The sequence below is a fragment of the Octopus sinensis genome, linkage group LG8 (genome assembly GCF_006345805.1).
Source record: "Octopus sinensis linkage group LG8, ASM634580v1, whole genome shotgun sequence".
In the NCBI taxonomy this organism is placed as follows: Eukaryota; Metazoa; Mollusca; class Cephalopoda; order Octopoda; family Octopodidae; genus Octopus; species Octopus sinensis.
This window is the reverse complement of record NC_043004.1, coordinates 25,762,784-25,790,015: the sequence shown is the minus strand read 5'-3', so window position 1 is coordinate 25,790,015 and position 27,232 is coordinate 25,762,784. Positions and strand designations below refer to the sequence as shown.

The window sequence follows — 27,232 nt, the reverse complement described above, 5'->3', positions numbered from 1 at the left end:
GCAATCATTCTCCTTTCACTCTTTATACAATGCTTTTCATCCTTTTGTGGTTGCTAAAATAAGTACCAGTTGATCACTGGGGTAGATGTAATCAACTGGTCCTCTCCACCGAAAATTTCAGGCTTTGTGTCTATCATAGAACCATGTTTTATGGACTTATTGTTGTAGGTATTATATTTCTAGATATTTGCATTTCGTGTGTTTCTCTGTTTCTTTTATCAATACATTATCATCTGTTAGACTGATATGTCGATTAGAATGCTACTACTCCTTCGTAACACAGTGTAGGTAAAACTGCACCAGAGTCTTTAATCATCTGTTAAGTTACAAAAACAACTTCAGACAGATAATACTTTCCTTAAGCTGTGCGCTGTGCCCACATCTTAAGACTACTTTTTGCAAGACATCAATCTTGCATGGGATTTCCAGTTGCCTTAACAAGTCATGAAGTTTCAATGAGATTGAGCCAAACACTCCAATCACCATCGGTATCACTTTTACATTACATTCTCGCATTCCATACAGTCTTGCCATTTCCACTTTCAATTCAGAGTACTTGGTGATTTTTTTTCAACCTCTTTACTCACAACATTCATGTCATGTGGTATGGCTACATCAACAATCTGACAGTATTTGACTCTCTTATTCAATATGACAATATCTGGTCGATGGTGTTCGATTACACGATCCGTCTGAAAATCATAGTCCCAGAGTATCATTACTTTTCCATCCTCCTGCATAACTTTACTTGGTACATGCTCATACCAGTTCTCTGTTTCTTCATATTGGTATTTACAGCATAAGAGCCAATGAAGATACATACACATTTTATTAAGGCAGCGCTTGTATTCTTTTTGTTCAAGGCGCTCACATCCACTTACCAAGTGGGTTACATTTTTCACATTCTTTCCACAGAGTCTGTATTTCTGGGTGTCAGAAGTTTTATAGATGTTATACTTCATTGAATTGGTAGTGAGAGCCTGGTCTTGTACAGCAATGATCAGACTTTCGGTGGTACGCTTCAAATCACCTTGCTCAAGCAATGCTCATGATGCTGTATTATCCTTAACATCCTGTGTATTTCTCATTTCAAGAAGATCTTTTCTCTTCTCAGCTCTTTGGTTAAACTCCTCCTTGCCCATCATTTCATCTACATTTACACCCATATCATTTGTAGCATATTGCAGTAGGTCTTCATTACTGTTTATCAAATACTCAGCAAGCATTCTCCTTTCACTCCTTATACAACGGTCTTTACTAATTAGCCCTCTACCACCATTCTTTCTTTTCATATACAGTCTGTTTATGTTTGCTTTAGGGTGTAGTGTCCCATGCAATATCATTACTTTCTCGTCCTTCTATCCAGTGTTGATATTTCCTCCTTAGTCCATTTGAGGGTGGCTGCACTATATCTAACCACTGCAACTGCCCAGATATTCATTGCAGTAATCAAATTTTTGGCATTCAACACCATCTTCACCCTTTTTTGATACACCTTACTGACCTTGACTTTCATTTCTCTGTGTAGAATGTCATCCAGCTCCAAAATCCCTAAATATCTATACCCACCACTGTTGGGTTCATCCATGGTCTCTTCTGATGGCAACCACAATATTCTGCAGGATGCTTTCTTCCCTCTTTTCATATTAAGTACTGAGCATTTGGTAATCCCAAATACCGATGTCCCAACCACACTTCTGGACTGTTTTTCAGATCTCCCAAACAATTTCAGGTCATCCATAAACAGCAGATGGTTCAATGATGGGTTACCGATATGGGAAGAAAGGCCCACTTTCCTAAGTGTCATTGTTATGGGTATTAGTGCAATTACAAAAAGTAACAGAAAACTAGTCACCTTGGAAGATTCCCCTTTTAATATTAACTTCTCCAAGGAATACATTACTTGAGTACAATTTGGTTTTCCACTCTTTCATGCATCAGAAAATTTGTGATGTTGTCAGCAACACTAAACATCTGTAAGCATTCAACGATCCAAGAACGAGGCATCATAACATATACCTTCTTAAAGTTAATCCAAGCCATAGACATGTATGATGTTTTTTACTATGCCTCAAAACTGTTTTATCGATGACCAGGTGATCCTTGGTACTCTGAGAACTCTTCCTACATCCTTTTTGTTCCCTTGATCATCTTTTATCAGCCACAAACATGAAGATTCTACTTTTGCTTCCTTTGTTTATATTTTGAATTGACTGTGTAATTTCATAATCCTTAACTGTAAATAGAAATCATTGTTTTGATGAGGAACGTTTCTCAGACTGTCGCTAATGTTGTTTCTTCTTATTTTCCCTGCAGCATACATACTGTCGCAGATGTGTAAATAACCACAGTGATGGTAAGCTATTCAATTTTCTTCTTCTTCTTCTCCTCCTCCTCCTACTACTACTACTATTACTACTACTACTACTTGACAGAATTGCTCCTCCTCCTCCTACTACTACTTGACAGAATTGTTTTGTGCCTAATGGCAAAATTTGAAACTGCTATTATTATTAAGGTAGCATGCTGGGCAAAATGCTTAGCAACATTTTGTCTGTCTCTACATTCTGATTTCAAATACTGCCAGGGTCGACCTTGTCTTCCATCCTTTTGGGGTTGATAAAATAATTACCAGTTGAATACTGGGGTTGATGTAATTGACTATCCCCCTCCCCAAAATTTCAGGCCTTGTGCCTATAGTAGAAAAGATTATTATTAGTTTCATTATTAAAGCAGTGAGCTGGCAGAATCGTTAGCACACCAGGTGAAATATTTAGTGGTATTTCATCTGTCTTCACGTTCTGAGTTCAAATTCCACTGAGGTTGACTCTGCCTTTCATCCTTTCAGGGTTGATAAATTAAGTACCAGTGAAACACTGGGGTCAATGTAACTGGCTGTCCTCCTCCCACAAACTTCAGGTCTTGTGCCTGTAGTAGAAAGGATTTTTATTTTAATTAAGGTGGTAAACTGGCAGAAACATTAGCATGCCAGACAAAATGCTTACCAGCAGTTCAAGTTCTGCCAAGGTCAACTTTATCTTTTATCCTTTCAGGGTCAGTAAAATAAGTACCAATTGAGCATTGGCGTCAGAGTGAGATATTAGCTATCTTTTCCAAATTTCAGATCTTGTGACTATAGTAGAAATTATTGTTATTGTTTTGGGGTTAATAAAATAAGTTAATAATAATAATAATAATAATAGAAATAAGTTAATAAAATAACCCTCACTTCTCCCTGAAATTGCTGGCCTTGTACCAAAATTTGAAACCATTATTATTATTGTTATTCCTCCAAGATCGACTTTGCCTTTTATCCTTTCGAGGTCAATCAAATAAGTACCAGTTAACCATTAGAGTTGATGTAATTGACCAGTCTATTTCCCCAAAATTTAAGTCCTTGTACCTATAGTATAAAGGACTACTACTACTATGGTTAGTGGGTTGACAGAATTGTTTTATTTAGACAAAATGCCTTAGGCTATTTGTCTGATGTTTTATGTTCTGAGTTCAAATCCCACCAATCTTAAATTTTTCTTTCCTTACCGATATATCTTAATAAATGGTGTTGTACCGTTTACCACAACAATAACTATAACCCATGATTGTTTCAAATACTAAATCTCATAATGTCTGACCACGTATACATACTAGGTGACCCTCACTTACATAATTGGCAACCACACCTACATGATAGGTAACCATACGTAACACTCGCAAAACTTCCATCACAAATGATAAGATTTCTCTTTAGAGCTAGAAAACAATGGAAACCTAGTCACTTATTGACTCAACAAACCTCAAGTTCAACTGTCACTGTGGCACTGACCATATATATGTGATTGTGGTGTTACTACATGCATATATCCTACACCACACTATCACTGACCACAGCCATAAGAAGACTCTCTCACTCATACATATTCTGTTTCCTCCTTACTTCATCTACCATTATTATGTTGGCTTTTTCACCTATAAACACCCTTCCTCTGGAGTTATCTAACATACCCATATCCTTTCACCTCATCACCTTTATTATGTCTCAACTCCCAAACCATGCATTTGGTCCACATTTTCCCCATTCCCAGAGCTGTAAACCTCTGAAATTCTCCTTGCCTGTCTGTTGTTGCCAGGCAATATTCCACAGTCTTCTATTCTCAAACTCTGAGTGGTTCTTGAAGTACGAAGGAAAATAACGTGAAATTTATTGGTAGAATTTAAGAAAATTGGAATTCAGCAGAAACCTAGCACTTCATGGGTCTTGGCATTCTCCAAAGAATATAAACAGTGAAATCCCCTAAAGTCTTTCAATTTTAGATGAACCGAAAGACACTGCCTCTATGATTTACATTCAGGCTGTGACCCTGAGGAATTTGAAATATTTGAAGAAGTTGTTATGGTATTTCTCTCTTTACCTTCTTGCCTCAGTTCAGTGGACCATATCATCAGATGATGTGAATTCTAAACTGTGTTGGGAAAAGATTTGTCAATCTATTGAAAACTTTTAAAATGTACTCACCCCTTCCAATGCTTAACATCATGAACTTGTTTAACCCTTTCGTTACCAACCCGGCTGAAACCGGCTCTGGCTCTGAGTACAAATGTTGTGTTTACATAAGTTTTGAATTAAAATCTTCCACCAAACCTTTGTCACAATTTATGTTCCTAACACTAGCTGAATGATAACTAAGTTATTTTACTAAATTCTTTGTTATATTTAAAGTAATTGAAATTAGGGTTAGGTTTAGGGTTATATGTATGTATGTATGTATATATGTATGTTACTACATACATACCTACATATATATGTATCAGCAGCATCATCATCATTGTGATGCAATCATGCATGCATGATAGCATGGACAATGGACATTAAACGATGATGATACATACAAACACACAAACAAAAGCTGTTAATGAAAAGGAAAACATCTCAAAATAAATACAATAACGAAAGGGTTAAAAACATTATACTTTATAAAAATATTAACTAGCACAGTTTTGAAAAGTACCTATATTTTCTTCACCAAATTCTGCATACTGCAGGCATCTATCCACATATTATAGAGACAGCATTACATTGTCATGTCATAGTCTAATGTCTACAGAGTTGCTGTTTACATCTAGTTTTTGTAGCATAGAAATTAGAATTTTCCCTGGAATAGAACACTGCTCAACCACACCTAACTTTTCCAATCAAAAGGATTGCATTCTTGCCTTTACAAAATGAAAAATCACTTCAGAATTTTTTGCTACTGCTGCTTTGTGATGAGTTATACTCTGCATTACTCAATATTAGTTTTACCCATTGTGATTCTTAATTTGACCTAGATAGACTTAGCCATTCAGAATTAACTGCCTTAACACACTGCAGGCTTTGGCAGAATGTGAACTGTCAAACTCTTGCCTAGTTACCTACCAGCCTGTCTGGATGATGCCTCAATTAAAAAAAAAAGATGTTGCTGTTATATGCATGAGAATACATACATAAAACAAAACAAACAAATCTGCATATATACATACATACACACACACAAAACACCCTGTTGATGTTGTTGAAATTCCAATGAAGGAACCCTGGATCTTGGTTAGAAACTGGCTCTTTCTTTATTGGCAAGAAATCTTGAAATAAAGCTGAATAGTAATGTGTATGCATACACACATGCATGCACATACACGCACGTGTGCACACACACACACACATACATAGAGAGATAAATTTGTTTACTAGCTAAACTACTTTACTTGTGTGCATGCAAGTAAAATAGTTTTGTTTAACAAAATTCAGTTTCACCTGTTCATCAAAAATATGTCTCTGAGTTTTTAGGCTTGCTTGTCAAGTATATTTAACAGCTGTGGTATAATAACTGTACAGAATTAGAATAATTATTTGCTCCCCTGATTACCTGATACCCTGTCAAACTCAGCCATCCAAGCCCTCACTAGATAATGATCTTTACTATTTCTGTTGTAGACACATGTCCAGTGGATAACCAGAAATTAATGATTGTTGTTGCCAACATTGCTGTCTCTGAACAGATAGGGGAGCTCCAAATTCACTGTAAATACGGCTGTAAACCCAGTGAAGATGGATCGCCACATGTTGTAGACACAACGAAATGTCCAGTAATTGTCAAGTTGAGCAATCGACGGTAAGTCCATAATTTTACCATCAGTAAATCAGTTTTTATAGCTAAAACCATGTTTATTACTGTTTTACATCTTTTTTCCTCTGTTTTCACTGGTTGAATCAAGAAAAGCTGTGGCCTTGCCTCCTTTCCAGGGTCTTCAAGGCAGATGAGAGTGAGGGCCTTAATGTTTGCAACAGGGTGAATTCTTCGTAAGGCATCCAAGGGCCAGGTGGCAGCGTTAAACAGATTAACTCAATTATCCAAAACAGGAATGCTCCCCCACTCCCCAATACAGTTTCCATTTATCAAATTGATCTCCCAAGACATTTTACAAACTCAGCAGCAGAAGGCACTTGCCCAAGGTGCCACGCAATAGGACTGAGCCTCAAACCACATAACTATAAAACAAAAATCTTATGACTATTTTTGTCAAGTCTGATTTTTTGAGATTTTTTTTTATATTTCTATATAGTTGTTCCTCCCACTGCTAAACATTCACTATATAGCAGTGAAACAAGTAGATTTGTGTGATTTGCTCAAGGAAGCAATGCAAGTGTTGCTGGTATTTGGCTCCCAGCTAACTCAGATCAAACTATTTTTTTTTAATCTATCCTTCCATTTTTAAGATGATATTGTGTGATTTAATGAAGATTTGGCCTCTATTTCTTAACAAATCAAGAAACCATGTATGGGCTTCTTCATTGACTTGGGTTGTTTTGTTTTTATTGCTTAACCCTAGGACAGCTCTGATCCAACAGACCTTTGTTAAAAAATGCTCTAGCTGTGATCATCTCATTATTATCCATTGCAACGTTCTTTTACAATAGTGCAGTGTGATCTGTGGGAGCATTGACTGCTATTCCTAGCTGGTCAAGTGACCACATAGAATCTGCTCTGATTGGTTTTTATTGGTGGCAAAATAATTTCAACAACTGACCCTGTAGTCCAAGCCACTCTGCCTACTTTCATTACTTTGTCTCTGTTAACATCTGTGACATTCCCAGTTGGTACCAACTGTATGGACATCACATTCACCACCCCACCATCTGGGAACAACAAGGTTACTATGCTGCCATCTTAGAACAACATGATTCTTGACAGAGGCTACAGTCAATTACATTAATACCAGTAATTGAGTGGGTTTTAGCATTCACATTTTTCTGTCAAATGTAATGCTTATTTATTCACATTTTGTATTAATCATGCATTATTTCAAAGCTTCAAAATTTCAATGATGTGATTGTTTATTTTGAGAATGACTTTGTAGGATAAGTGCAAGAGGCCAGATCTGGCCAGTTTGAGCATAAAACTGTTAGACTATTGGGCCAGATATGGCTGGTTCAAGCGCTAAAGGATTCAAATGATGAAAGGACAAATGTGGCTTTAGTGGATTTGAACTCAGAACATAAATTTATTTACTACATGTAATACTGATAATAATATAGCAATATCCTCATTATATATATTCTCTTAGTGTTTCTCCTTTTGTTTTTGTCTCTCTGTCATATTCCCCCCAATTCCTTATTCTTTCTCTCATTCCTTACCTTTCTCTTCAGTTATACATACTTCTCTCTCTCTCTCTCTTTCGTTATTCAGTCTCCTTCCTGTATTTGCTTGGCCACAAATGATTTCTGTGAAGTCACTCACCGACACACACACACACACACACACACACACACACACACACACACACACACACACTCTCTCTCTCTCCAATTTCTTTCCCACAAACATGTATCTCCTCTCTTTCAGCTCTATTTGTCCACTCTTTGCTCACACTTCTTTTCTCCTCTTATCCATTACTTTACTACCACATCTCACACTAAACACTATGTCCAGTCCTTCTTCTCCAGAGTATATCTCCCTTGGAATTTCCTCCATTTATGTGTTTTTCTTCCGGCCATTAACTTAACAGAACATTAACAGCATCAGTCTCCTCAGTATGAGAGGTGTGTGAAGGCTCTGGAGACTTCCTTCAGTTGAAACCAATTAAAAAGTCCCTTGTAAACATCCTCTCTCCCTCATTCTTTTGCTCTCTTTAATTATCACTTGACACTCTTTTGTATGCTCTCTCTCCATTTCTCTCTCTCTCTCTCTCTCACACTTTATGATCCCTCTCTCCTACCATTTATATCTCCATTCTGTTTCCTAATTTCCATTTTATCCTTTTACATCTTATATTTAATATGTTGACATTAACACAATATTTTAATTTGTGTTTTAATGTTTTAACATTATTTCAGTGTTCATGAAGATGAATGTGACTTTGTCCCGGTAGAATGTCCCAACAATGTTGGATGTCCATCACTACTTAAAAAGGTACCTTATTATATAAATTAATTAAGCCATTGTAAACATTACTTGCTTGTTTGTTTTTAGTTTTTATTGTTTTCTAGACAGCTGTTCAGGTTGTCACTCACCTGGCTTTGTTAGTCCTACACCTACCCAGTCCTCCTCTTAGTCAGACCCTCCACACACACACACATGTATCTGTAAGTCACTTCTCTTAGTGACATCCCCACATATCTGTGAATCACTTCACTTCTCTTAACCACGTCCCCATCATATCATTTCCCTGTGAATCACTTCTATATGACAAATAGAGGCCATCTATCAATTTAATATGCCTGCTTACTAATTGCACACAAAAATTGATAAGCTAAACACTGTAATTAGTGTATTTTGATTTGTAAAACTCTAATTACAAAATAATTAATAAATCACTATAATTAGAGTATATTCTATATTAAATTGGCAAGTTCCATTTCACTTGATTCTCAGTTAAAAATCTCTTGTTTCAGGACTTCTTTTTTCCATTATTATTGCTATCCAAAATCTTAATAATGTAGCCAGCAAGATATAGTCCATTAAAACTGTGTCATTTTTTTAGATGAAGTCATTAAGTACACTTTTATTTGATGGTCCTTTCAACAGACATGTGCAAAATCTATAAAACCAATCTATATTATGGTGAAACATGTTGGTGTCTTTATTGGTTAGCTGTTGTCTGACAGTTTGTTCCTAAGAGAAGATTGCTAACTGAGTTGTCGCTAAACTATAACATTTCTCAGATAACCTTCACCTATAGATTTTCTCACAGCACATCTGCTCTGTTGACTTTGAAATATATGTATTACCTTAGTGTTGTTAATATTTCACTGTCTCAGTCTGTCTGGGTAAACAGATGTACCACTCACCTTTGTAAGTATTAAGAGTGTTTTGTATAGCTCACACATATTTGCTTAAGTTGCAACACTGAATTCAAATTCTTCTATATGCCATTACCAAGATAAAAGCATTCACAGTGAAGATCTGATTCAATAATTTTATCATCACAGGGCTAACAAGTGTGAGATGACTCAATGCACCTAGTTTTATAGATTGTGATGATAAGATAATTTCAAACAATTGTTTCCTCTGCTAATGTAACTGCCAAATCCCTGTGAAGATTTCCTCTGCTTGTAGTCTTGAAACTATTTGTATTATGACAAAGAAAGGATTGTCCAATCTAAAGACCCAGTCTAATGATACAGTTTGAGATATTTGAGTTTATTGTGTTCTGATTATTTTAGTGACCTACAAAAACATTATTAGTGGAGGAGGATGTTCTGAAAGTAGAATTACTAGAATAATAACAGGATGAATAAAGTTCAGATAGTTATTACCTCTGTTGGTAACAAAAGATTTCTTTCTCAAAGTGAAAAGTAGATTGTATGATGTTTGTACATGAACAGCAGGGTTACATGGTAGAGAGACACAAGCCCTAAATTAAAAGGATGTGCAAAAACTAGAAAGAAATGGAGTTGGCACGTTCCATTGGATGTGAAACATCAGTATGCTTGTATGATAAAGTCAAAAATACTATTAATAGTTACAAAGGTGAGTGGTACATCTGTTTACCCAGACAGACTGAGACAGTGAAATATTAACAACACTTAGGTAATACAGATATTTCAAAGTCAACAGAGCAGATGTGCTGTGAGAAAATCTATAGGTGAAGGTTATCTGAGAAATGTTATGGTTTAACGACGACTCAGTTAGAAATCTACACTTAGGAACAAACTGTCAGACAACAGCTAACCAATAAAGACACCAACATGTTTCACCATAATATAGATTGGTTTTATAGATTTTATAAACTGGGCACAAAAGAAATCAGATGATCAAGAGAGAAGGTTGCATTGGTATGGTCATATGATGTGTATGGATGAGGACGGTTGCATGAAGAAGTACAGATTATTAAGCATGGATGAAACTTGTGGAAAAAGGAGACCCAGGAAGAGAAGACACAAAGTAACGTTGACCTATCTCAGGATGTTGAACCTCATGACAGATAATATAGGATTAGTTGACTGGTGATTGGTTGGTCCTGAAAGCATGTTGTTTATGTCTGTGCCCCAGCACCTAGTCTACCTAACACCCATCTTTCCATCACTCTTCTAACTACAGCACTATTTACTTAGTTGCTGTAATTATATGAGAGCAGAACTGCACATATTTCATCTGCTTTTGTGCTGTCAGTTATCCGTTTCTTTGGAAACACTTCCTTTTATTATCTCTCCCTCATTCTCAGTGTTATCTCCTACCATTCGTTTTCCACTGAACATACCCTTCCTCTTAGCTATATCCTATGACTGCCATATCTCATACTTAACATCCTATCTTGTATGTCACCAACAACCTCCTCCACTTACTATATCCACCCTACATACTCTATTGATCACTTACTATATCTACCTCCATCCCCACCACCTTTGTATCATCTCCCTGTTTTCATTTATCTACAAGTTAATTATACTGCTGCTGTCCACCCTTTTTTTCTACCACTACATCACTTTCTCCTCCCTAACCCACACTTATTTCTTTTACCTCTTCCAAAACTGACATTCACTGTTAACCACACCACCACTTTTGTTCACTATTCACTGCATTCACCTCTATTTCCAACTCTAGCAATCAGTCACTTACCTTTCACACTCTTGCTAATTTACCCACCCACCATCTCAATCCTCTACCCTCATTCTTTCATATTCACCTCTTGTAACTTAAAAATATGACCTGATACCTTGTTATCACCATTTTTATCTCTTTTTCCAGTTAGAGTAGCCATGTAACTCTTCCACAAGACACTTGTATCATACTTTTAGCTTCCCACCCAGCAACATGCTATGCTTGAGAAGATCCATCAAGCCAAGTGAAATTATAATCATGGTTGATACTGCTGTCACAGCACCTTTCAAGCATTGGGCCTCACGCAGGCAAAGTGGCCAATACCAGTGGCACATGAAAAGCACCTTTCATGTGTTGGGCCTCACGGAGACAATGACAAATGACCAAGACCTTTGGCATTATGCTGTGATTGAGAAGAAGACCTATCAAGCCAAGTGTCATGCAAATGGTATCCATGTCAGTGACACATAAAAGCCCCCATTACACACTTGGAGTGGTTGGCATTAGGAAGGACATCCAGCCATAGAAACCATGTCAAATCAGACTAGAGTTTGGTGCAGCCTTCTAGCTTGCCAGCCCCGGTCAAACCATCCAACCCATGCCAGCATGGACAGCAGTTGTTAAATGATGATAATGATGTACTAGTTAGTAGTTTCTCATGAGGAAATATTTGTTTGAAAGAAAGGCAGTTTTCTGAAATATGTTGGTAACTTCCATGCAATACTTTTGAAATGCCAGTAAAATTTTGGTGCAGTTTTATAAACTGAGTCACTCTTAATTTATTATACATTGTATCAACATTCTTCTTACTGTTTTTTTACCTTGGGGAAGAGTTACATCAATCCTCAAAAATTAGTAATAATAGTAATCTAATATAATAAATGCGAGTGTCAGTGTGTCACACTTTTTCAACTTTACTCCTCGAGGCCATAGCCCAACATATCATACCATTTTGGAATCAGGCTGAGTCTGTGAAGAAATTAAAAACATTTCAGGCCAAATCTGGATCCACAATCCTGAAATTTTTGATTCCCAAATTTTCGATACGTGCGTACAAAGAGTAAATAAAATTTAAGGAGAGATAACTAATAAAAGAAGTGGAAGGAAGCTATTCAGCTTACTTAACCATCATCATCATCATTTAACGTCTGCTTTCCATGCTAGCATGGGTTGGACGATTTGACTGAGGTCTGGTGAACCAGATGGCTGCACCAGGCTCCAATCTGATCTGACAGAGTTTCTACAGCAGGATGCCCTTCCTAACGCCAACCACTCCGAGAGTGTAGTGAGTGCTTTTACCTGCCACCGGCACGAGGACCAGTGAGGCAGTACCGGCAACGGCCATGCTCAAATGGTGCTTTTTACGTGCCACCTGCACAGGAGCTAGTCCAGCGGCACTGGCAACGACCTTGCTTGAATGTTTTTTCACATGCCACCAGCACAAATACCAGTAAGGCAACGCAGGTAACGATCATGCTCGAATGGTGCTTTTTGCATGCCACCAGCATGGAAGCCAGTTTGTTGCTCTGGCAACGATCACGCTCGGATGGTACTCTTAGCACTCCACTAGCATGGATGCCAGTCATCGAATTTGATTTCAATTTTGATTAACTTAACTTTACCAAAATGAGTTTACACCACACGAAAATTAGGTTAGTTTGGAATTGGAAATTCTCAATTGCTAAACTATGTTAGAAGAATCATGAAATATTACTAAATTTGCAGAATCATGCAACAACATTCTTCAATGGCTGGCATAGTGTTGTTCAATTATGAACAGGTACATCTGTGAATATTGCAAATCACCATGTAGCCTTTGGCTGAAAAGTGTGGTACTGCAAGCTTTGTAAAACACGAAAATCAGTCCATCACAGGTCGTACTTTGATAAAAGCCATGTGCCCCTGTATAACATCCTTTTAATCATTTATTGTTGGTCACATGATATGTCGCTAAATGATATGATGCATGAATTTTCTGTACAAAGTAGAGCTACAATCGTAGATTGCAGTTAATTTCTGTTGAGCAGTATGTGATGCTTGGCTTGAACAAAATTCAATGCAAATTGGCAGCATTGATGCTAATGGGCAACCAGATTTTGTGGAGATAGTTCAAAAGACTTCAGTTTCGAGTGTAAGTGAGCTATGCACTGTCAATCAACAGGTCCTAAGTATAATCATTGAAAGTAACTGGGCTTCATCTGATGGAACCCTGCTTTTCTCACAGCCAGCTGTATGCTGGTTGTTCAAGGGTTGGGAATGGAAACAAACTATTTGTACTGACCCCTGAATGGGAAGACCAAAAATGTTGTTCATCATGCAGCTTTGCAATAAGTTCCAAATAGACAAATTATATCATTGTTTTGATGAAAACTGTTAATTGTTTGTAAATTATTGTTCAAGTTTAATATGTTCTCAATGCATGAAGTGTTATTGTTGGGCCCAAGGCCCAATGAAGAGCCCTCCACAGGAGCTAGGCTAATAACCACCCTATCAGGTGGCTTTTAAGCTAGTAACTATAATAATAATAACTATAATCAAAACAAAATATCTCAAATGGTACCACACCAACATAAAATGATTCTATTGGAATAAGAGTTTTTGGTGCGGTTAATGAAACCCCTTTATTCATTAAGGTATTGGACTGATGGTAAATGGTCATAGGGAGAGAGGGGCTGTTGTATGAGCCAGGGCCTAATCCTAATTTCAGGAAGGAAATGAGCCCCAGACAAATAGAACCCTTGCTATAAGCTCCATGATGACTTGCACTCTGCCTGCTCCCAGAGAAAGATTTGAACTAAGCATTGTTAGATTATGAAACACTTGTTACTTATAGTGAACCAGTGGTTCAGCCTTTATGTGTTGTGATAGAAATAGCTACCAAAATGCCTCAAGTCACACAATATAAGGACACATTGGACAATGTAGTCCTAGATACACTGTCCGAAACACAGGATGGTTATGGATGAAATGTTATTGACCATTGGTCTACTTGATTTGATCAGAACTAACCTGAGGCTAGACAACAACAGGGCTTCTAGCAAGTTAGAGTGAGCTGTCATGACCATGAACACAATACCGTTCTAGTATCTCTATACAAAGCACTGAATTTTTAAAATTTTAGTCTGGCTCATCCGCCTATGATGTGCTCACCTATCACTCACTTATGACATTTCCATTTACAACTCATAGCATGCCTCCCTAAGACTCACATATGACTCACTCATGATTCACCCACCTATAACTCATAACATGTCCACCTATGACACTTAAGACTCAACCATCTCTGATCCACTTATGATTCACTTGTGACTCATCTACTTATGACTTGCCCAATTTGACTCTCAAAAATATACATTAAACATATTAGACATAAAATATTGACTACAACCTTTTCTTGGTTTGGCCATGCTGGAGTATCACCACTACTACAACCACCATCAGCACTTTCCTTAACATCACTACTGCAACCACTACTTCTAGTAGAGATAGTCATTAACACCACTACTACTACTTCCACTATGAAAAGCAGTTTTACTTCTTAAGGAGAGTACTTGTGATATTGAGTATTGACCAGTGAACTAAAACAGATCTACTACATGGTCACTCAATCAGCCAGAAATAGCAGTCGAATCACACTATTTTATGAAAGGAAAGGATATCTTAGATAACGTTGTAGTTTTTAAAAGACATAATAGTCATATCTGGAATGCCTTTGATCTCTTGGATCATGGCTAATCTGGGATTAAACAACAATTAACCTCCTTCTTATGGATTCTACCAAGCCTTCACAGTGTACCTCTAATGTGTGACATAACATTTGCTGTCCTTAGTAAATGATCTTCCTAAATTTATTACGTCAATTAAATTTAAAATCGAAAACCTCAAGATGAGGATAATAAAAGATGATGGGCTATATTACTTATTTATTATTTTCTTTGAAGGATTTGGAAAGTCATCTGCGAATATGTAACAATGTAATGTGTCCTCATCAAAAATATGGGTAAGTGCTTATGCTGTCTCCTCCTTTACTCTCTGCTGTGGTGCTATTGTTTACAGGTGGTGGCCTACCTCTAAGATTGTCTCTGTTCTCTACATTGCTAGCTTGACTTTATGCTTCGCTCTACCTCTATTCTACCCTATATACCTCACTCTTCCTCTATTCTACTCTATATACCTCACTCTTCCTCTATTCTACTCTATATACCTCACTCTTCCTCTATTCTACCCTATATATCTCACTCTACCTCTATTCTACCCTATATACCTCACTCTTCCTCTATTCTACCCTATATACCTCACTCTTCCTCTATTCTACTCTATATACTTCATTCTACCTCTGTTCTACCCTATATACTTCACTCTACCTCTATTCTACCCTATATACCTCACTCTTCCTCTATTCTATCCTATATACCTCACTCTTCCTCTATTCTATCCTATATACCTCACTCTTCCTCTATTCTATCCTATATACCTCACTCTTCCTCTATTCTATCCTATATACCTCACTCTTCCTCTATTCTACCCTATATACCTCACTCTTCCTCTTTTCTACTCTATATACTTCATTCTACCTCTGTTCTACCCTATATACTTCACTCTATCTCTCAAAAAAAGGGTCAATGGTCTTTCCTGAGTTATAGGCATATAAAGCCAGTTCCCTGGATTCAGTAGTATACATATTTCCCACTGGACGAGACAACAGTTCATTGCAGGCTTACTGGGTTTTTTTCCAGTTGAGTAGACTGGAGCAATGTGAAATGAAGTGTTTTGCTGAAGAACACAATGCATTGCTTGGTCCAGAAATCAAACCATAATATTACCATCATTAGTGCAGCACCCCTAGCCACTAAGCCGCATGCCTCCATTGCTCTACTTCTATCCTACCCTATATACCTCACTCTACCGCCATTCTACACTATACACCTCACCCTACCTCTATTCTACTCTAGATACCTTGCTCTGACTCTTTTCTACCCTACATACTCCATTCTACTCCTAATCTACTCTCCATACCTGAACCTGCTTCATTTGCATTAAAGTAGGCTCTAAAATAATTTAACTGTTTGGACAAAATTTCTGTTTCATGGCACAACAATAAAAAAAAAAATTGGAACAGAAATAATAAATATGATAATTAGAGGTGGTGGAGACCATGTCCCAGAACAGACAACAAAGGCAGGGTCTCTTGTGGAGAGATAAAATACAGTAGGATGGCAAGTGTTGGTGCAGTTTGAAGTGTGTTGGAGGGAGAAACCCTATACTAATTCCCATACCATGTTCAGTGCTAATTTCTTACATTGATACCATAAATTTAATGAGGAGACTCTGTTGTTGATTGATAATTAATATATTAATTGGTTTGCATTTTACTGATACCAATAAAATAAAGGTACTCTGGCTTAGTACCTAACTGTTCTAGCCACCCCTCTGTAATATTGGTAATATCCTATCAATTCCTCAAATTCAGAGGCAGCTTATATTCGATTTAAATCGACTTTATGGGTATTTTATTGATCCTAAAAAATGTTGATAGAGTTAACTGAAGTTAGATTTGAACTTGAAATGTAGTAGCTAAATATCAAAAATAATTTTCATCAACATTCTATGGTCTTTCTCTCTCTCTAATATTGAGAACTATTCTCCCACTTATATATAGCTTGAACTGAGATCATTTCTGTTTTATTTGAATAAACCAGTTTTTAATTCGGTTACTAAAAGATTAACACAATTGGTCAAAAGCTGCTGTCCAAATTTAGTTAAATGATAAATTTGAAGTGATTTATTGATCTCTTATTTCTGTTGTGTATTTCATCATCGTTTAATGTCCGTTTTTCATGCTAACATGGGTTGGACGATTCGACCGGGGTCTGGGAACCAGGAGGCTGCACCAGGCTCCAGTCTGATCTGGCAGTGTTTCTACAGCTGGATGCCCTTCCTAACGCCAACCACTCCGTGAGTGTAGTGGGTGCTTTTCACGTGCCACCGGCACAGGTGCCTGGGGAAGCTGGTAACGGCCACAATCGGTTGGTGCTTTTTACATGCCACCGGCACGGAAGCCAGTCATGGTGGCACTGGCATTGACCACGTACGGATGGTGCTTTTTACGTGCCACTGGCACAAAATCATATTTCTTGGAATTATACATATAAGAGCTTCAATGTGTAGATTAATTTATGTTTAAAGTTTTGATGTGACCTTCATTTGGTTTGAAGTCTAGCATTATAGTTTATGTCCAGATTTCACTAAATTGTCTAGTGAGTTTTAATTGACATTCAAAATAAAGAATTTGAAGCAGGGTAGGTTATAACTAATTTTGATTTATAGGTATCTTTTGTTACTGTATGGTATACAGTCTTACAAAAGAGAAACATTTTACTAACTGAAATCTTATGTTTTCATATAATAATGAAGATTTCGGATGATGAAGTTTTTAAATTCACTATGAATAGTAATTATATACAATTGATTTTAAGTGGAATTTGTAATGCGCAAACTGAAATTGTGAAAAAAGAGTTTGTTTTGAGGGTTAACCTTATTTTACACCATCTTGCCACTCGATTTGATATTAAAAAAATCTCTTGATCCACTGCAAAAAAAAAAAAAAATGGAAAATACATATTGAAGATGAAAAGTATGTAATAATAACAATAATAAAACAAAAAAAAAGCTGTATAAGAAACAACAAAAGCTGTAAAACAGCTGAAATCCTGATGAAAACTGGAACAACAAAACATCATGATAAAACAATGGCAAGAAAAGCCCTTACATAGCAAATATTGGGATAAGCTAAACAGAAAAGAAATAGACAAAGTAAAATCCCAACAATGGCTGAGAAACTCAGAACTCAAAGCAGCAACTAAAGGATTTTTAATTGCAGCACAAAATCAAAGCCCCCCACCCCCACCACCAGCCACCATAAACACATAATGAAGCAAAATACAAGTAACTGCAGAATATGTAGTGATGAGGAAGAAACAATAAATCATTTTGCTTCAGGCTACCCAGTCCTGGCTAAGAAGGAATATATGCACAGACATGACAGAGTTGGGGCCTGTGTACACCGGAAGCTATGTGAACACTATGAAATGACAACAGAAAAAAAAAAGGTACAGGCACACCCCAGAAAAGGTTTCAGAAAATGACAAAGTAACCATACTCTGGGATATGCCAATACATACAGAGAAATTAAGGCTAATAGACAGGATATAGTTATCAGAGATCACCAAGAAAAAAATGCCTTCTTATTGATGTATCAATACCAACAGATGACAATGTATCTCTAAAAGAAATGGAGAAACTCTCAAAATACAAAGATCTGGAAATAGAGGTAACTAGAATGTGGAGCCTGAAAACAGAAACAGTCCCTATATTAATAGGTGCATTAGGTTTGATTAAAAAACATTCAGACAAATGCATAACCAAAACACCAGGACTTATGAATGTATATAACATACAGAAAATAACACTACCAGGCACTGCATACATCCTATGTAAAACACTTTCAATACAGTGAAAGCAAGAGCACCACAACAAACCACAACACATACTCTAAGCACAGAGAACTGTGCTTGGTAGTGCAGTGAAAGCATGTGATAAAAATAAGACTACTGAATCATAATAATAATAATAATAATAACTTATAATTTAGGCACAAGACTACCTATTTTAGGGAAAGGGGCTAGTTGATTAAATCATCCACTAGTACGACTAGCAATTCATTTCATCAACTCTGAAAAGGGATGAGAAACAAAAATTAACTTCAGCAGGATTTGAACTCAAAATGTAAAAGAGCGAACCCAGAACAAATAGTGCAAGGGTGCCATTCCACCACTCTTTTAATAATAGTAAGACTCCTTATTATTGTAAGGCAGCGAGCTGGCAGAATCATTAGCACGCTGGGCAAAATGCTTAGCAGTATTCCGTCGAGGTTGACTTTGCTTTTCATCCTGTTGTGATGAGAATCACAACACCTCCTTGTGAGAAATTGACTGGACTGTGCAATTATAAATAGTAGTGGTCAGGATGAAGTTTGTGTGTTAGTTGAATTCGCAGTAAAGTTGGAAGGTCTCAGTTGGTCAGTTCATTTGGAATATTGATTGTTGGTTTGTGAAGAGATCGTCGGATCGTTACATTGTTATTACGGCTGCATCGTTATCTTCTTTACTGTTACTACACTGGTACTGTGCATCTGAACCATCTGTCACAATATCATGGTGGTACTAAAACATTAAGAGACGGAAGATACAACATCTGGTGTCAAGGGTTTTGAAGCTCACATAGGTTATTTAGCAATTTGTTCATGATACAACTTGTTAAATGATGGAAGACCTATTAACTTCTATGATACAGTTGCAAAAGCAACAACAAGAACAGCAACAGTAGTTGCAGAAGCAACTCATGCAACAACAACTACAACAACAACAATTATTGGAGCTATACGCAAAGAAGTCCAAAAGTGCAGTAACTTTGTTTTCGCCAGATGGCTTATTGAACTCCATAAAAGAATTTAGTTATAACCCGTTTCTTTTGGGTAACCCCTCATATTGATAATGAAATGAGGAAGATTTGAATGAAGGAAGGGAATTGAAATGCCAACTGGACAAACAATGAAAGCAGTTGAGAAAGGACAGTGATATTTGGGAATATTGGAGGGAGATGAAATAAATCATGAAGAGATGAAGCAAATTACAAGTAGGGAGTATACAATTAAAATGAGGGAAATGACATGCATTATTCTTCAAAATTACTCTGCCTGTTACCTTCTTCTATGTGCAACAAAATAACCAGCTAAGTTGTCTTGCTTCTTCTTCGCTTTTAATTGTATTCATCTATTTGCATTTCTACCTTGTAAAATACTAACTCGCTTTTAATCTAATTTAACCTCACTTATCATAATCGTACTTTTGTCTCTCATTTAGCACATTCAGTAGTAGTTTAAATATTCAAATTAAATTAATCAAACTTACTATAATTGTAATTTTGCCTTTCATACTCTGTTCTTCATTTCTTCATTATTGTCTCATTTCATTATTAGCGCCCCTATGATAATAACTGCAGCTACCCTGAAAATTAGCGTAGCTGTTTTGTCATATATGTCTTTTAATTTGTTTATGACCCAGCAAGCATGGCAGCCACTTCTGGTGGTCAACCTCTCTCTTCTTCCTGTTGCTGCCTTATATATAAACCCCTTTGGACATGCATTATTCCTCAAGGTTACTCTGCCTGCTACCTCCTCCCATATGTGACGAAATGACCAGCTATGTTGTCTTGCTTCTTCTTCTTTGCCTTTAATTGTACATCATTCGTCTATTTGCATTTCTACCTTGTAAAATTACTGATCCGCCTTTAATTTAATTTGATCTAACTTATCATACTCGTAATTTTGTCTCTCATTTAGCACAGCCAGTAGTAGTTTAGACATTTCCTTATGTGTGATGCACCCACTTTTTCTCACCCTACCACCTATACCAGAAATCTCTCTCTCTCTCTCTCTCTTTCACTTCTGTACCAGAACCTCTCTTGGAAATTCTTCTTCCTCTCAGTAGTTTTTCATCCACATTACTGCAATATACAAGCTACAGTTTGTATTTTTTGCACCAAAATATTGTTGAAGAGTACTTGTCTACTAGTTAACTATTTTTCTTTTATCTACCTTTGTATTAACAATACTTGCATAGCATCCAACTATTTTTACTAACTTTATTTACTCATCTTTGTATTAACCATGCTTGTATACCACTCACTTCAGCTAGATACTGCTAGTGTAACACATATGAATGATAGATTGAATATAAGGACAACTGATATGACATGTCTGTTGACAAATGCTCATTGAAACCTTTCTTTCTTCTCTTTGCTCCCTTTTCTTCTTTCTGCTCCCTTCCTCTTCTCCCTTCACATCTTTAGAGTTGACACCATCAATGTAAGCACAATGGAAGGTAGGTCTGATGAGTTTGTTGAGATGCTTGAATGGAGGTGTGTTAATGTGTGCTGCATTCAAGAAATAAGGTGGAGGGGTGCTTCAACCAGGCTGCTCACAGGCAAAAACCATAGGTATATAATTTTCTGGGAAGGCAACACTGATGGAGTAGATGATGTGAGCATATTCCTAAGTGAGAAATGGGTGGCTAAGGTGATTGAGATAGTCAGTGTATAATAGAGTACCTAAGCTTAGACTAGTTTTGCAAAATAGTACGGCGATAATTATCTCTGCTTATGCCTCTCAAATGGGTCTGCTAAATGAACAAAAGGATTGTTTTTATGATATTCTTTTGTATGGTACCTCAAAAACAAATGACAGTGACCTTCTCTACGTAGCTGGTGACTTCAGTGGACATGTTGGACAGCAACCAGGTGTCTTTTGTGGTGTGCATGGTGGCTATGAAGTTAGTTCCTGTATTGAGGAAGGAACAAGACTTATGGAGTTCTGTGATGCAAATAACCTAATAATCTGCAACACCAACATCAGGAAGCCAGCTAGTCACCTAATAACTTTTCAATCTAGTGGCCATGCTAGTCAGGTTGACTGTATTCTCACCAGAAAGTGAGGTACATGTTTGCTCTAAAATGCAAAGATCTTCCCTGGTGAAGAATATACCCCTCAGCATAGGTTAGTCATTAGTAATTTCAGACTACATGCTACAAGGATTTCTAGAAGTAGACCAGTCTAGATCTGGAAGCTTAAGGATCCTTTGAATAGTTAGAGATTTAGAGGCATCCTAACTGAAGCATTTAATGAGAAGGAGGAGGAGTTAGAGACATATGACATAGAAGATAACTAGAAGTTCCTATGAAACAGCTTAATTGAGAACATCAGACCAAATTTGTGGCTGGTGAAAAGTTCCAGCCAGACCTAGGGTGTCATGGTTGTGAAACAATGTAGTTGACAAAGCCATTAGAGCAAAGAAACAGACTTGAAAAGACTAGAAGGGTGGCAGTAGCAAAGATCTATATCAGGTAGCATGAAGGGAAGCTGAGAGTTAGGTATACTTAGCCAGGGAAAGAACAGAAAAAAAAGAAGTTTGTCAATGTTCTGAGGCATGAGGACAAGTGGCTTGAAGTGTTTCAGTTTGCAAGACAGTGTGTTATAGGAGAGAAATGCATTTGCATAGATGATGGTTCACTTGCAGTTAGTGACTCTGCAAAGAAAGAGGCTTGAAAGTGCCAATATGAAAGGCTGCTAAATATAGGGAACACATGGGAAAAGGAGAGTCTGCTTCATGTGAACGCAACAGAGGAAAAGCCCCTGGCTGATCAGGAATCATCACTGAGATGCTTAAAATATCTGATGGATTGGGATATGGTTTAGTCACCTGTATAGTTAATCAGGTTATCCATGAGAGAGTCACACCTAATGACTGGTGTAACAGCATTATAATCAATGGCTACAAAAGTAAAAGTCACACCTTAAATAGAAATGATTACAGCAGTATCAGATTGTTGGACCAGGTAATGAAAGTTAGAAAGAGGGTCATAGCTCAACTAACTAGGGAAAAAGTTAGTGTAGATGAGATGCAGTTTGGTTTTGTGCCAAGGTGAAGCACTATTGACGCTATATTCTTGGTAAGGCAGCTGCAGGAGAAGTACTTAGCTAAAAATAAACTTCTGTTTCTGGCTTTTGTTGACATGGAGAAAGCCTTTGACAGGGTCCCCCACTACCTTATCTGGTGGTCAATGCAGAAGCTAGGGATCGATGAGTGGTTGGTGATAACTGCACAAGCCATGTACACGGATGCTATCAGTATGCTGAAAGTTGGCAACGAGTATAGCAATGAATTCAGTGTATAGGTAGTAGTTCACCAGGGATCAGTTCTCAGCCCCTTCATGCTCATCATAGTCCTCCAGGTAAACAGGAATCTAAGGCAGGTTGTCCTTTAGAGTTCCCCTATGTTGATAGCCTTGTTATTATTGCTGAATCACTACCAGAAATAGAGAGACAATTTCAGGTGTGGAAGCAAGGTCGGGAATCAAAGGGCCTTAGAGTTTCATTTAGCAAAGACTAAAGTCTTAGTACATGGAAAAACAGACAAGTCACATATCCCTTTGAGGAGGTGGCCCTGCTTGATATGTAGAAAACATGTAGATAGAAACTCCATAAGGTGCATTCAGTGTAAGTTATGGACATATCAGAGAAAAGTTAACAGAGAAAGTAGTCTTTGTGTGTGACAGGTGTATAGACACAATAAACACTAGGAATGTACAAAGAATAGATTTCGTCAAATGTCCAGTGGGGTATTTAGAAGTAGTAGATAGCTTTCATTACCTAGGTGACCAAACCAGTAGTGAAGGAGGATGCTCTGAGAGTACAGCTGCTAAAATAAGAATGGACTGGGCAAACTTCTACTTTGTTGGTAACAAATGACTTCTCCCTCAGAGTAAAAGGTAATTGTTTGATGCCTGTGTGTGAACATCCATGCTACATGGCAGTGAAACATGGGCTGTGACTGCACAGGCCATATGAAGGCTTGAAAGAAATGAAGCTAGTATGCTTCGCTGGATGTGCAATGTCACTCTACATATATGATAGCGTGAGTGTTTAAAGAGAAAAATTGGGTATAAGAGGCATCAAATGTAGAAGACTGCACTGATATGGCCATGTGATGCATAGGGACGAGGACAGTTGTGTAAAGAAGTGCCAATCTCTAACTGTGGAAGAGTTAGACTCAGGAAAATGTGGGATGAGGTGGTGAAATATCAAATGATGAGTCTCACTGAGGCAATGACAAGTGACGGAGACTGTTGGCAATTTACTGTACTTAAGAAGACACATCAAGATTAGTCAAATTGTAGTCATGGCCAATGCTGATGGCACATAAAAGGCACCCATGCCAGTGACTCAAGAAAGGCACCCAGTACATTCTGTGGAATGGTTGGCATTAGGAAGGACATCCAGCCAAAGAGACTGGAGCCAGTTCCAGTCAAACCATGTAACCCATACCAGCATAGAAAATAGGCACTAAATGATGATGATAATAATGAAAGTTGAATTCAAACAATGCTATTGAAGCAATAAATGCAAGATCTGTACTGTTTATCAGATATAGAGTTGGAATTATTTCGTTTTTGGATTTGGTTTGCAAGATTCTTTATATGAGTTCGTGTGTTGAAGCATATTCTGTTGTGTCTGGGAAGAGTCATTCTCTTTTAGTGCCTTATTATTTAACACACTCACTGGTAAAATTTCAGAGTCAAGACTATTGAAAAGGTTTCAACATTCAACGAAAATTTTACCGGTGAGTGTGTTAAATAATAAGGCACTAGAAGAGAATGACTCTCCCCAGATACAACAGAGTTGGAATTGTTGAATGGGCAAAAAGCAACATACAGAAACTTGACTGAAAATCTAAATGCTGTTGACTGTGTATGGAACCCACCATCCTAAAGCTGATATTTACCAGTTGTACTTGAAGGAGACTTAGTTGCTGTAGAAGAGTGTGTTCACATGGAAAGAAAAATCCTACTTGAATATTTACAGAACTACACAGAGAAATTACTAAAGGCAGTGAATAAAGAATAGATAATCAAGTGTGGAATAGGAGACAAAGACATGAATGAAATTCAAGAGAGTATGTTTGAACAGACTGAAAAGAAACCTAAGCATGATCAGTTTTGGAAAGCTACTGGGGATGTATATAGAACCAAAACCTGGGTTTGGTTGAAAAAAGGGCAATTTAAAAAAGAATGTGAAAGCCTTAGAATAACTTTACAGTAATTCTAAATCTTTTGAAGTTCATATTTTAGGTCCTGCTTATCTTACCATTTTCCTAAATTTTTTTTGCTGCCACTCTTGTATCAACATCTATCAAGCAATGCACTCTTCTTTTTGTTGAATGAAATATGTAATATGCTTGATCAGATGGTTTAAAAGTACTAGAAACACAAGGTTAATACAATCATACAATAACTCAAGATCAAGTATTAAAAAGAAACAACTTGAGAAAATATATGAAACAATAGCACACAATGTTGCAAAATGTCCCAAGTTGTCAGTGGGGGAATAGAAGAAATGGAGACTTGACCAAGTTGTGAAAGTTTTGCCCTGGAGACTGTCAGAAATGTGGTGTTCAAAGCTGGTTGTACTTGGTATAGTCATCAGATTGAAAGAGTGCTTTGGGTTGGAGAAAGACAAAATTTTGTGGTTTGGATGATGTAGCTGTAAAACCTGTTCTGTGTAACCATTCAACTTGTTTGGGCAACAACTTAGAATGACTTTTTTCGATCAAAACGCTAAAAATAACTGACCAACAAAAAAAAAACAAGATTCAACCAAATCAAAAAATAAACCCAAATACTAAACGAACAAAGGAGAACCATCCCACTTCCATTGCACATGCACACACACACACATTCACATACTTCCCTTTTACATACACACACACATATTCACACAGAGTTGAAACACTGATTTATTTTTGTCAGCATACAATTTTGAACATCCCACTACTAAGTATGAATAACATCACCCCTTCCTTTCTCATTTATAAACACAGGAGTATTATTATAGTAGATTATCTTGGTAACCATGGGAACTATGAAAAAATACAAAGCCCAGCAACACCACTGGATCATTCTACACATCTTGTGTAATTTTTCTCGCAATTCCACCCAGCCATTTGACCGTGAATCCCAAGACAAGAAAGAATCACCCATATCAAATTTATATGTATGTGTGTGTATATATATATATATATATATATATATATAAACAGACACACTTAAAATGGAAGGAAGCAGGCTGTGACAAAATATAGAAAACCGTGTTCGCTACAGACTGTGCTCCTCATACATATAAGTGTATGCACACACACACACAGAGTTAAAGCACTGATTTTTTTTTCCACCTTTCTGTACCCTTCATATATATAAAGCCCTTTACATATATATACAATTAGCCATCATTTTTGATGGCCCAGGATCAGCTAGTAATAATATCAATAATAATAATGGTTTCAAATTTTTCCACAAGGGCAGCTTTTTTGGACAAGGGTGCGAGTCAATTACATCAACTCCAGTATTCAGCTGGTACTTATTTTAGCGACCCCGAATGGATGAAAGGTAAATTCGAACTTGGCGAAATTTGAACTCAGAACGTAGCAATGGCGAAATACCACTAAGCATTTCATCCAGTGTGCTAGCGATTCTGCCAGCTCGCTGCCTGAATCATCATCATCATCGTTTAGCGTCTGCTTTCCATGCTAGCATGGGTTGGACGGTTCAACTGGGGTCTGGGAAGCCAGAAGTCTGCAACAGGCCCAGTCTGATCTGGCAGTGTTTCTACGGCTGGATGCCCTTCCTAACGCCAACCACTCCGTGAGTGTAGTGGGTGCTTTTTACATGCCACTGGCACAGGTGCCAGACGAGGCTGGCAAACGGCCACAGTCAGAAGGTGCTTTTTACGTGCCACCAGCACAGAGGCCCGTCGGGGCAGCACTGGCAACGGCCATGTTTGGATGGTTCGCTTACGTGCCACCGGCACTGGTATCACAGCTACAATTTCCATTGATGTAGATCGATTTCGATTTCGATTCTCGCTTGCCTCAACAGGTCTTCACAAGTAGAGCTTTGTGTCCTAAGAAGGAAAGGTATGCATAAGTGGACTGGCTACATCCCAGGTAGAGGCCATGGGTTATGGTCTCACTTGTCCTGCCGGGTCTTCTTACGCACAGCATACTTCTATAGGTCTCGGTCTCTAGTCATTTCCTTGGTGAGACCTAAAGTTCAAAGGTTGTGCTTCACCACCTCGTCCCAGGTTTTCCTGGGTCTACCTCTTCCACAGGTTCCCTCAACCGCTAGGGTGTGGCACTTTTTCATACAACTATCTTCATCCATTCTTGTCACATGACCATACCAGCACAAACGTCTCTCTTACACACCACAACTGATGCTTCTTAGGTCCAACTTTTCTCTCAAGGTACCTACACTCTGTCGAGTATGAACACTGACATTACACATCCATAGGAGCATACTGGCTTCATTTCTCGCGAGCTTATGCATATCCTCAGCAGTCACGCTCCATGTTTCACTACCATGTAGCATGGCTGTTCATACACATGCATCATACAGTCTGCCTTTTACTCTGAGCGAGAGGCCTTTTGTAACCAGTAGAGGTAAGAGCTCTCTGAACTTTGCCCAGGCTATTCTTACTCTAGCAG

The 27,232-nt window shown here is 37.6% G+C and overlaps 1 protein-coding gene across 4 annotated transcripts in view; it reads left to right on the top strand.

The window, feature by feature from the left end:
- LOC115214765 (E3 ubiquitin-protein ligase TRAF7) overlaps positions 1–27,232 on the top strand; it is a 183,542-nt gene that overhangs the window by 122,005 nt on the left and 34,305 nt on the right. For all 4 annotated transcript variants that reach the window (XM_029783789.2, XM_029783792.2, XM_029783793.2 and 1 more), the window contains 4 exons: positions 2,317–2,356; positions 5,972–6,149; positions 8,372–8,447; positions 15,020–15,078. In XM_029783789.2, the coding sequence (XP_029639649.1) occupies positions 2,317–2,356; positions 5,972–6,149; positions 8,372–8,447; positions 15,020–15,078 (353 nt within the window). The remainder of the gene's footprint in view (positions 1–2,316; positions 2,357–5,971; positions 6,150–8,371; positions 8,448–15,019; positions 15,079–27,232) is intronic.